The 12,410-nt window shown below is 37.9% G+C and overlaps 1 protein-coding gene across 2 annotated transcripts; it reads left to right on the top strand.

The window, feature by feature from the left end:
- Positions 1 to 2,156: 2,156 nt before the first annotated feature.
- On the top strand, positions 2,157 to 10,755 carry LINS1 (lines homolog 1). Of its 2 annotated transcripts, none has more exons than XM_057409761.1 (6): positions 2,157 to 2,969; positions 3,063 to 3,152; positions 4,185 to 4,326; positions 4,589 to 5,176; positions 7,353 to 7,448; positions 8,373 to 8,451. In XM_057409761.1, exons 1-5 carry the CDS (start codon positions 2,562 to 2,564, stop codon positions 7,370 to 7,372), a joined length of 1,248 nt encoding a protein of 415 aa, XP_057265744.1. In that variant the 5' UTR covers positions 2,157 to 2,561; the 3' UTR covers positions 7,373 to 7,448; positions 8,373 to 8,451. The 2 variants fall into 2 exon arrangements, with proteins under 2 accessions (XP_057265744.1, XP_057265743.1); XM_057409760.1 differs by lacking the exon at positions 7,353 to 7,448 and adding an exon at positions 9,417 to 10,755 and having other exon boundaries at positions 2,254 to 2,969; positions 8,373 to 8,553.
- The last annotated feature ends 1,655 nt before the right edge of the window (positions 10,756 to 12,410 follow it).

Below are 12,410 nucleotides of genomic sequence, written 5' to 3'. Positions count from 1 at the left end.
AAGATGCTCACAGAAGAGCAGGTAAAGCACCTGGCATGCTTAGGTGTCAGTTAACAGGCAGTGGGCAGCTCGCAGCCTGTGGAAAGGAAATGACACTATTTTAGAGGCGTTTACAGTATTTCAACACTGAGCAAAAGCATATATTGAAAGGTGAGCCTACGAAGTCATTGCAGGTACAAGTAGCCCAAAGTATGTTTATTTCTTAAATGATTCAATCATTCCATTGTAAGGGGACCCAAAGCCTTCAAACTCCAACCCAAAAGTCATGGGCTGTGGTTTCATTTTGCTGTACCTGATTTAATTTTCTAATGAAAATAGGGTGGGTTTATTGGATATTTAATTTTCTCCCAGTTGCTACTCATGCAATTAACTTTTAATAGTATATTAAAAGGGAAAGAGTAATATAGGGACTTGACAATAGCTTTCTCAATCATGCCTCATTACTAATGTCTCTGAGTAATTGTGTGTCATCATAAGCCACTTGTGTTGGTAAAACGTGGTATCAACAGTGTTAGTCCATTCAAATCAATGCTTTCTAGGACCTTGTGCTAAATTAAGTACCCCATATAATAGAAATGTACATATTTTATAACTTTGATTAGGATATCCTGGATGCATTTGCAACTACTTAAACTTTGCTTGGTCCTTAAATCTTAGAGGCTTCGACTGCCATCTGAGATTTCATCTGCAGTTCTTTATTTCCTTTTCCATTAAGATTTTTCTCTCATTCTGTTTGCAGCTCTGCAGGACTTTGGTTTTGATTTTAAAGCTTAGCTGAAGTAGTCATGAAAATAATACTTATTTGGGGTTTGTTTTGTGTAGTTTTCCTTTCTGTGTTTTCCCTGATCAGTCTATTTATAGGGTTTTTAGGACTGTTTTTTATTGTTCATGCAGGAGTCTGGCACTGTGAGGCGTTATGTTAATGGGTGTTCAGATGCTGTCATGAATAACTCAAATAAATAATACAAGTAAAGGTTGGAGTTTAACATTTCTTGTCTATGAATACCATTGCTTTTCTTTACTCTTCAGGTTTGAGCTTTTCTCTGCTTTCTGACTATGTTTGAATGAACTTAGTCATTGTCTGACATTTTCCCCCTCTGAAGGAAATTTCTTCAAAATAAGCCCCCTCACATTTCATTTCCTTTAGTGACTTCTACTCATGAGCTGTTGTCATGTGTGAGACATATCTTATAAATGTTTTCGTAAAGTGCTTGCAAATTAATGGCATCCTATCAATGCATTATGGTAGGATCAGAGAAAGCGTGACCAATGTCATGTGGCCAAGGTAAAATCCCATAGTGGATGTGCTAGAGGAGTTCTAAATCTCTTCTGCCTTAGCAGCCTTGCTGTGTCGTATGACTTTGTGCATGGGGAATCACTTCATTTACCACATAGGGTAATAATTCAAGTTGATCTTGAACACAGAAGTAAATGTGTCAAGATAATTTTACTTTATTAGGTATTCATTTAGGAAGAAATAAAACTCAAAGATAGGAACAATAGCCATGTAAAAAATTCAGTGATTTCTGATGAAATTTTACGGGGTTTCAGGTCGTAAATTTCCACCTCATATAGAATTCCAAATAGATTCTGCAAGCAAAGAAGGAATTTATTGTATGAAGTATCAGATTTATTCTTAACATCTAAAATGTGGAGTATGGGAGAGGATGGGGGAAGGGTTCTTATTTCTGCTGGGTGAGAAGCATACGCCAACATTTTGTAGTTGTCAGGTCAATCAGTGCTCAGTGTTTCTTTAGGACCACACCAGAGTGAATTGTAGATCACTCCTTGCAGGCAGCTTCTTATTCTCTAATTTTAGATTCTCTTCTGCCGGAAATACTTCTGATGGTGGAAGAAGTGAAGAGTCTGTGTGCCTTATCCTGGTCTACCCCTAATTCATTATACCTTTGGGAAGCCATTTTGTCAGTGCATGCTCCAGTTGCAGTTGAGAAATCCAGTTGTAAAAATAAAGGTGTAATTCTCAGTATTTGATAGTGCTTTAAAACTTGTGAAGAGTATAAACCAAAAAAGCGCCTCATATACTGAATTTTAGAGTTTCATTGTTTACTAATATTCTGCTAAACCCCAATAATAGTTTGAATATTTGGTGTGCAGGTGTAATTGATACATAGGTGGGAAGATCTTTAGAATTTCTTACCAGCTGGAAGAGCTGTTTTCTTCCATTGAATAGAAAGGGAAAATGTAACATTTAAATAAAACCCAACTACGGACAGATGGTTTCAGGAGTCTACCTGGCTGATTATGCCAGACTGAAAGATGGGGATCCTAAAAGCATGTTGTTTTTAAACAGTGAATTTGTAGTTTCAAAATATGTTTAATAATGGTACTGTGAACTCCAAAAATGTGTGGTGCTCTTTTGTATCTTTCTTGTTATCAGTTCAGTAATAGCAAAATATTCCTTTCTAGGTAACTTAAAAGAGAAATGCCTGATAGTGCTTCTGTTTCTCATTGGATAAAAATAACCTCGAAGCTGATTCGCAATGATGATGAATAACCAGTGAAGACATACAGCATTTTCTGAAATATTCAATGTTCTCATCATGAAGATCTCTCTTCTGCAGCAGATGTATAAGGACGTGCTGGTTGGCATTCCACTGACAAAGGAAAGCCACCATTATACCTCTCTACTTAATCCGTGTGTTGAACAGTCAGCAGAAGGAGATGAATCATGTCATCGGATGCATCTGTCATCTACTAATGGTGGTATTGGGAGCCACCAGGACACTGAGATGCCAGGTGCAGTTGTCACTATGACAGATGATGTATCAAATAGCTTTACAAACTTGAGCTCTTCATTTTGTCCACGAGAAGTGATGCTGCTTCAGTTAACCTTGATCAAGATGATGGCTGCTAAAGCAGAGTCCCAGGAAACAGAGTTCAGTATGAGACAGAAGTACTGTGAGATCTTTGTCCTTCTTCTGAAGGAGGCAAAAATTGACTCAAAATTGGTAAACTTTAATAAACTTCTGAAAGATTTCTGTGAAAGGAGGTAAAAACCAAAAAGGGACATGGCTTAGTTGCTTTCTTCTATGTGTTTGCAGGTTTGTCTGCTCGGTAGTTGTGATCAGCTGTTATCTCACATGGCTTCAAGAAGTTTAGCTTCTCTTGTGTATTTCCAGCTGAAGGAAGAGGTGAGTGTGGCATAGCTTTTCACAGCTTAAAAAATGACTTAGCAGATATGTGCCTTCAAGTTATTCCATTTGACTCTAGAGCCAAATTTGGCACAAAAGCAGTAGCTATGTGATTACTGTAAAATCTGAAAGTTATCCTAAAGAGGCTCCTTTTGTGAGCAGATCTACAGAGCAACATCAAAGCTGCTTCTTTCCTCCATTCATTGCCTGTGTGTCTGCTCTAGCTTTGAGAGGCACACCTGCAGTCTGCTGGACTCTCTTAGTCCCTTAAAATGCCACACAGTTTTGTTGAAGTGTGTTTCACTCCAGTATCAGGAACAATGTGAAGGTCATAGTTTGCCCACAAAGTGAATCTTTAGGGGCTTTGATTTGTAAGTGGTGGATAGGAAAGAGTTGTAGTAAATATTCCAAGAGACTATTTCTGTCTTGGAATATTCTCTTTAAAGTTGCAATACAGGTATTTTAAAAAAAACAAACAGTAATCTAGACTATCAATGTCTTTTACAGTTACTTGATACCTGTTTGGTGATGCAGTAGATAAAAATAGATAATAACCTATTGAACATTAATCAGAGATTTTCCTGTATTTTCATGTTTGACTATTCCAGTTACTTTAGGTTTTTTTTCCACTTGCTGTGTATTTGTTGAATATATATTGTAGCCTCTGTAGTAGCCTCTCTGAATGTATTTCTCTCAGAAATAGGTGGTATTTCTTGCAAAGTTATCTGGGAATTGTGAATTCAGATATGGTCTGTCTACAGGATTACCTAATTTTGGGGTCACATGACATTAAGAGGTTTGGTTTTCCCTTTTTGGAGAATACAGATTTTTCTATTGCATGTGTGGCTTCCTGCTGGTAAATAGAGGCCTTAACATGCACTGGACAGACATATTGCATCTACCTCTGTTTTGCCTATGCCTACATTTGATTTTTTTTTAATGTACTACTTTAAATCCTTGTGTTAAGATTTAATTTACTTTGCATAGCAACTGTAAAGCATGTGTGATTGGTTTTTGAACGGGTTTTCACAGAACACATTGAATGTCACCTGGCTCACCTTCAGTTTGAAGACTCTTTCAGGATTCTCTGTGAACACCCGGGTAGCACAATGTCTGTGGACCCTTACAACTATTGTCAAGGACATACTGAAAGATAAAGCTTTGCCTAAAGCAGGTACTGTCGCGATTTGTGATGTTAGTCCTGCACGAGTGCCCACTAGGGGGAGGAATGTTACTTGTAATCTGGTCTAGAGCAGCTTGCCTAAAGAACGCCTACCTTCTTCATTACAAAGAGGGTGACAAAGTACTGTTAAAATGCAGTGGTTTAAGCATGCTGAAAACCTAAAACTGGTCACAGTCACTTGTTTTCTGGTAATCTGATGATTTAGTTGACTGTGTTTCACTCCAACTCCACAATGTCGTTCTTTTTGCTGTAGGTATTTTGAAGAAGTTGTTGGCTCCCCTTGATGCTGTGCTGGAAGGATTTTATAATTCCATTCTGTTCCATCGCTTTGACAGTCACCACTATGCTTCACCTTATTCTGAAGATACAAACACTTTGGTCAGTTTTATAGATCTACTTGAAGCACTTCTGGCTTCCAGAATTGAATTAGAACCACTCAGATGCCAGAGAATATTGTTCTTGAAAGTGTCTCATGTCCTGGATGTCATTAGCTCACCAGTTCACTATTTAATCAAGAAGAAGTTAATTTTGCTCCTTAAAAAATGTGTCCTTTACAAGCCTAGAGAAGATGCTAAATGTGGATCGCTCTTTTTCCAAACACCATCTTTACATGAGGATATGCTTGCACTGAGTAATGCTGTCCTGCAGCTTGTGGATTTGACTTGGCTTAATCAGATCCCACTCAGTGAAAAGACCAGCTACTTTGGAGGCAGTGAAGCTGCTCCTGGAGATAGTACTCCAGGTGGTCCTGACCAAACTGTTCTCAGAGCCTTAAGTCTGGTTGTGCTTAAAGCATTGGAATTCAAGTTTCAGAACTCCTCTACAGAAACTGAAATCAAAGGTAATAGCTTTGTTTATTTGTCAAAGGTAAAAGCTTTGTTTATTAAGCAGCAGTAGCTTTAAAGTTTTCAGATTTTATAGTCACAGGTCATTAAGACTGTAAATAGAATTCAGCTGAATTGGTGGTGGGAGGGAGGAAAGAGAAGACCCACCCAGGAAACATCATTGTGTCCCACCTAGGTAGTTGTCTCCTTGCATTTTATCCTATCCTTATCCCTGCGATATGGTGAGCTTGAAACAGCTGTATTTGGGGTTGAAAGCTTTTCCTATTAAGAGTATGTGTTAATATTTGAAGTAGTTCAGCCAGCCTGGGAATGCCAGGCTTTTTCTCTAGTTGGAAGAGAGCCCATAGCACAGGCTTCTACTCTGGTGTGGGGAACTAAAAGGAACTGCAGGTAGCACTCTCCTGTTTTCAAATGGGGAGGTAGAACTTTTGAGCACTATTATATACTTCTCTTGGTTGAAAGCACTAGGCATTACACTCAGATGTACAATATAATTGTCAAAACCAGCAGAAGCAGGAAAAGTAAAAATAATGAAGCTATAAAGTAAGAGACAGGAAAACTATGAGACTTAGTAGAATATAGTGGTTGTGTTCTTAACCCTGACTGATAGGTCTAGTCCTTTGAATTAGTAGGCGTGAGGCATATTTCTCATACCTGCTTACTTGTGTACGTTTGTTCTACTGAATAGATGAATTAGATTAGTAGAAGAGCAGCTGTGGTGCTGGGGCTATGCCAGGAGGCAGGCAGTGGGATGGTGAGGGAATGCCGTGTAACTTGCATTCCTGATGGAAGAGGATGCATTGCTATGTCAGGCTGGTAGCTAGTTGGTATTCTTTTCCTGTGCTATAAAGAAGTGGTGAGGTGAGGCTTTTTTGTCTGAGAGACAAATCAGGAATCCCAAATCAGGATTGCCTGGAATCCCATCTTTCCGCTTGCCTTTTTACCCCAGAGAGGCAAGTGATGCGCATCATCTGCTGCTAAGCCGTGTGAACAAGGATGTGCAAATTCTGAGATCAAAGCAGCTTGCTGTCCCAGGATTACAGGCTTTATGGCAAAAATGGAAAGGCAGTTCTGAAGCAGTGTTTCTAGTAAAATACATGTGAGAATGGGTGTTCCTTATTGTCAGCCAGTTGATGATGTGGCAAGAAGTAGAAAATAATTTGTATTTCTTCTTAAAAAAGAATGAAATTTCACAGCAGTTTAAATATATTGAGGCATTTTAATGCAAGTTCTGGGTGTAAATGTTATTTTACTTTCTATATTTCTACATTCTATAGCAAGCATAAGATCCATTTTAATTTATCTGACTGTGCAAAAGAGCTATGGGCTTCTGTAAGACAGTTCCTGACACTTTTCACAGATTTTGGGAAATGATGTATTTGTGATGCCAGTTGAATTCTTAGAGTTTAAATATTTGTGGAGAATATTTTACTTATGATCCACCTTCTCAAAAATGTGTAGAAACTGAGTGTCTGAGTGAATAGAAGAATGTAGGTTAAATCTATTTTAGATGTCTGTGAAAATTCTTTCTCAAAGAAAATATTTCCCTTTCTTTGCCAGATTCATGACATAGAAATGGGTTCTTTAATTAGATTCAAATACCCCAACTGTCAAGAGGAATTTCAAGTTGAAAGGAGTGGTGCTTCTATTTTAGTGACATTAAATTAAGTGGTTAAAACAAGCACCAAAATGCTTTAACAGTAACTTCCCTTCTGGGAAGCTGCTTGATCTTATCTTTTTTTATTAATGTGAATTAATATGGCTTAACTTGAATTTATTTCAATTTTGAGGGTAATTTCCAGATAGCTTTGATTTATAGGGAAGACTTCAGTCTGAATAGTAACTATTTGTAACAATAATTTGCTGTTCTTATTATTTTCTAAGAAGAAATGCAAATCTTAGTCATATATGAAGGAAAACCACATAATGATGTGGTAAGGAAAATTGGTTCCCACGTTACAGGAAATTTCTCTCTTTTCTAAACATTGAATTTATGTTGTGTTACATGAAAAACTGGTACCTGGTACCATGCTACCTAGTACATTATTAGTAGTGTTGAAGAGGGAAGTTTCTTGACTTAAGGGGAATAGCCTGTTGTATGAATACAAAGTTATTTTTATGAGTAGCTACTGCATTAAGTGACATGAATTTTGAAGTGCTTTTCTCACCCAGGAGTGAAGTGTTTAGAGTGAGGGGGAAATTAAGATTTGCAGGGAAAATACTCTTATGTTAATCATTCCAGCAAGGACTTTAGACCATCTCAAGAAGGTACCTTTATCTTAAGCCTGTATGTACTTGAAAGCATTCATCATCCATGAGGAATGCATTTTATAAAGAATTGACTATATTGCAGGCTTCATACTTCATCTTACTGTAGAAATGACAATTTATTCCCATCAACTATAGATGACTGCAGTTAATTTCTACAGTGAATCATACTGCAGGGGGTTTGCTCCAGTCCTAACAAAACATGCCAGTTGTGTTATTATTTCATATGGGAAGAATTACCCAAGATGACATCTCAGAAAAGTGTTCATATTGAATTATTACATCTGTGGCATTGACCTTTATTTCAGGTCAAGTTTGGTTTGTGATGTACCAATGAAGCTACTGGGGAGTTAAAGGAAAGTATTAAGTCCCTGTGGTATGGGCACAGTCACATTTTTGTGGGTCCCTGATACATGCAGGTTTTTGGAGGTGTAATGTTCTTTATTCTGCAAGTTTAGGTGTGGAAGGTTTCACTCTGTTGTACACAAAACTTTCTAGGTCACCTCTGATTATTCTTCCTTGAACTTCAAGGAAGTGAAGAATGCTGTTAGATGAATAAATTCTGTTGTTAAGTTTTACCTGTCTGGGGTGCGAGGATGGTACCTAATAAGTAAATTAATTTTAGGCACGCTACTTACAATTGTTAACATTGGCATCTAAACTTTGGCATGTTTAGAGTTTAATAGGGTAGCCATTCACCTTGAATTTAAGGTTGCATAACTGCATATGGTTTTCTGCAAAATATTTCTCAATTTCTTTGGTACCAAGACCTAACCTATGCAATTTGGTGCTGTGTTGAATCAGTTGAGCAAAGCATTGATAAAAGCATTCATGAACTGTTATGCACTGTTAAAAAATAAAAAGTGTGTGTTGTCTAGTAACAAAAAAAGTACAGCAAAATTCATGGTTACTTCTCTTTTTCAGGAGACTTCCAGAATTCCATGTCCCAGCTGTTGATGTTCTGGATGAATCATCTGAAGTCTTCCCCACAGTCTCGCCCAGTTGTACATCACTGTGAATGGCTGTCCTTGGTTTTCATAGAGCAAGATGATGATATGTGGGAAGCTGCTAAAGCTTTATTACTCATTTATTTAAAATTTGATAGGTCAGTCTACATTTTTCTTTGACAGAACTGTGAAGAATTGTAATTTAGGTTATTGTAATACACATAACATTTCCATTGATTACTTTTGTAAAATGAAAACTTTATAAAGGCCAACCAAGGCCAGGTTGGACCGGGCTTGGAGCAATCTGGTCCAGTGAAAGGTGTCCCTGCCCAGGGCAGGTGGTTGGAACTGGATGAGCTTTAAGTTCCCTTCCAGCCCAGATAATTCTGGGATTCTGTGATAATTTAAACCCCCCCAAACCTCAGGACACTGTCATAATGTGTGGTGTAAGAGCAGTTAACTTTGCTGATAATTTGAGTGAGTGTTTTGGATTAAAATGAGGGAGTTGTGCAACAGTTTCCTATTAAATACTTTATCAGATCCTGCAATTCAGAATAATTGACTTCACAATCTAAAGCAGTGATTAAACAGAGATAAAAGGCAAGACTCTTCTTTCAACACCAGGAGTTTGACAATAATGGGATATTATAATTAAGGAGAACTCGGGGACTTCTGGCAAAGTAGCCCTCTAAAGACTGGACCCATGTTAATTCCAGCTAGTAGATAAAAACTGTTATTGCTAACCACTAAGATGTGTTCTTCAGGAATTTGTCCCTGCTTCACTGTGGTTTAGATTACCATGCAAGATACTATCCTAATTTATAAAAGCTCTCTTAAGCTTCAGATAGAAGATACTGCAAGTAGTAAGAGGAGTGCTGCTTAAGAAAGTCTGTGTTCAGTGCTTTGCCTTCCTAAACTGATCTCCCACCACATCTGCCTTCATTCTTTCTTTCTAATATAAAGATTGATTTGTACTTTTTGACAAAACTGAATTTAATCTGTTTCATGACTTCCTTTTCAGGTTACGGCATGACGCTGCTCATAACTTAAGCCAAAAAGAGGAGGAAATCTGGAACTTCCTTACGCATGCAAGTGGATATAATCCTCACTGTATCTTTCTATTTTTTCTTGAAAAAATTGCATTTGATTCCACAGTACTTCTAGATTTTCTGATTTCATCAGAAACTTGCTTTCTGGAGTACTTGGTAAGGTACTTAAAGCTTCTTGGGAAAGACTGGCATCAACTTGTAGATGTCTGTAACCATTTTGATACCAAACATAGTGCTTTTCAATCAGTTTCTTCTGTCAAGCCACCCCATCAAGAAAAACAAAGCTGTAAGACTGATGGGAGTTTGCAAAATGCTTGTTGTGAACCAGAACCACAGACTCTGGTATCTTTGGCTGTTTCTCACAATTACTTTGCACTTACAACAGAGCAAGGTGATAATGAAGTTGTAAAGTCTAACCGGTCTAACTTCTTGATAGGCACTGATGGCACATCTCTTCTGGGTTCTCTTCAAAGCCTTGTTAATTATGACAGCTCAGAAGACTCTGAATTAGAATCAGATGGAAAAGACTGCTTGCTAAACACAAAGCAGGTGCCTTTAAATAATGAGGGTGAAATGGGGATAAGGGAAGCTGGTTGCAGCTACATGGATGGTGAATGGAATACACTCCAGGCTGAAGTGTTGCCTGTGAAACAAAAGGGATCTAATGCCTCATCCAGTTTGACTTCTATGGCATCTTTGGATAATGTCATTCCCCAAAGGATAATGCTTTACAAATCAGTAAAATGTTTGGAAGAACTGCAGAAAGCTATTTCTAGGTTGCAGAGAAGGGATCTTTTCCCATATAATCCATCTGCGTTGTTGAAACTACTGAGCCACATTGAGCATATCAGTAAGAACATGAATCCACAATAGTCCAAAGATGTTTCCTAGTGGCTTTTTTACCTAGTACACATGGAAATGTTTCCATGAGATGAATGACTTCTGAAGCTCATGCCTCTTGCACCTGGGAGTGTATTACCCTGAAACAGGATAAACATGTTATTGGTTGACACCTTAAAAATCTGCTGTTGCATTCAGTGCTATCCCTTACCTTAGGGTCCCAGGCTTATTCATGGTATGTATGTCAGCGTATGGTATGCAAGGACTAATTGTTAGGTATTCAAAAATTGATAATAAATGACTATGTGAAAGCTTATCAACAATAGATGATACTTAAAGTATTGTCAATTATACTTAATGTCATTCTATATGAAGTCATCGCCAGATTGGCGGTGATTCATGGACTACAATGAAATGTTAATGTGACACTTGACTGCTTAGAGGTTGAGCTAAATAAAATATTTCAGCGGGGGACAGTTTTGGTGTTTATACTGTGTGTTCTGCATCGGTGCTTTGCTCTGAGTGGAGCATCTCGGTTCAGGTGTGCTATTGCAGTCATAATAATCCATGTCACACTTACTGGCTGAAGTGCTTAACTGATGTCTAGGATGTATTTTTTTTAGCTTTTAGTGTTTGGCTAATTCAATGAGCAGTGTTATCGCTTCACTGAAATATGAATTTAGTTTTTCTTAATATTTTATGATATAGTTGTTTAACTGAAAGGTAGATGTGAGACTATCTTGGATCATGTGTTGCCTGTTTATAGTACACTTTAATGGAATTTTATAGCTAAAATCAAGCTTAGGTAACACAGAAGTGAAATTCTAACAATTCCTTGATTCCATTATGTATTTTATGTAAGTGTAGAGTATATGCACTTAATTTTTTTGAAATCAGAAACAGGTAACCAGAAATTGAGTGTCTGCAGTGCAATGATGTTGAATTCTTACCCTTACATGTTTTATTAGATCTAATTTGAATAACCTGAAAAGTGCCTAAGAATTTGCTTGGGGAGAGTTAGTCTGGAGCAGGATCCAAACCAGTGAGCACACTTAGCAGGAAGCCACCTAACGGTGCACTTAATGTGCAGCTTGTAGTGGTCTTACAAGGGTTAGGTGACAAGGGTTAGTCCCTGACAACAGGGACTACTGTAAAAATCTCAGACCTCATCAAAACTGTGAGAAGCAATTCTCCCTTTAGGATCATCTCTTGAAGGTAAGTGTTCTTATTCTGATTGAGAGCCAAGTAAGTTCTGTCTTCCTTTTAAAAGCTATTCAGTGTTAAAGTAGATAGTTAAGAACAGTCTCTGGAGCAGGTGACTAACTCCCAAATCTCAGTGGCCATCTTCTAGATTAGTTTTGAACTCTGAGCTAGTGAATCTATTGGGAGGGCAAAAAAAGGAGGTGAAGCTTGTGGGATACTTTGGCTGGAAATTACAGTGCTCTCCAGAGACACTCAAATGGTATGACTTCTCAGATGGGAAGGTTTGGACCTTAGGCTTGCTCTTTCAGGATGATAGCTGTAGTCACTTGGCAGTTGTATAGGAAAGAGTGATCCCCTTGACTGACATGTAGATGTGAATATTCTGTGTGTGTTGTGCTTTGGTTTCCTGAGAGAACTTTTGTGCATAGGAGTGGGTGAGAATATCAATGAGTGTAAACTTTTCCATTCATGCTTATAGTTGCTTTAGTTAAAGACTAAACCCTTGAGTAGTCCAGGGCAGAAGAATGCCTGTTTTCTCTTTACTGTTCCAACTTGGTTATACTCTGCATGCTGAGTTGCTCATTTCTGTCACTAAAATGCCTCTGGGTGTGTTCAAAGATGCAACTCTAGACTACTTGGGAACTTTTCAGTTCAAACATGGGAAGTGACTTTGGCAAGGCAGTTGAGCAAGAGTTTCTCAAGATAACAATTTTAAACACAGGTAGGATTTCAGTGAAATCCTTTCCCACTATCCTTACTTCTTTTCTAATCTAGGCTGTGCTGAGCAGTTTATTTTAACTGAGTAACTTCATTGTTTTCACTGAACATAATCATGTTCAACATTTCTTGGTCTATACTTTGCCAGCTGGAAGTATCTAAATTACAACAGTATTTCTCAGACACGAAGATAAGCAGGGTGGGAA

The sequence above is a fragment of the Pezoporus wallicus genome, unplaced genomic scaffold (genome assembly GCF_028554395.1).
Source record: "Pezoporus wallicus isolate ANWC-B61680 ecotype Strahan unplaced genomic scaffold, APGP_CSIRO_Pwel_v1 contig_13643, whole genome shotgun sequence".
Taxonomy (NCBI): Eukaryota; Metazoa; Chordata; class Aves; order Psittaciformes; family Psittacidae; genus Pezoporus; species Pezoporus wallicus.
The sequence above is the reverse complement of the archived record's forward strand: the minus strand, read 5'-3'. Positions and strand labels throughout refer to the sequence as shown.

What these genes read in the sequence shown, in the direction of transcription:
- LINS1 (XM_057409760.1), top strand. Translation starts at nt 2,562, where the DNA reads ATGAAGATCTCTCTTCTGCAGCAGATGTATAAGGACGTGCTGGTTGGC. An exon ending in TACAGAAACTGAAATCAAAG is followed by an intron (nt 5,177 to 8,372) that starts GTAATAGCTTTG and finishes TCTCTTTTTCAG; the next exon opens with GAGACTTCCAGAATTCCATG. An exon ending in ATTTATTTAAAATTTGATAG is followed by an intron (nt 8,554 to 9,416) that starts GTCAGTCTACAT and finishes CTTCCTTTTCAG; the next exon opens with GTTACGGCATGACGCTGCTC.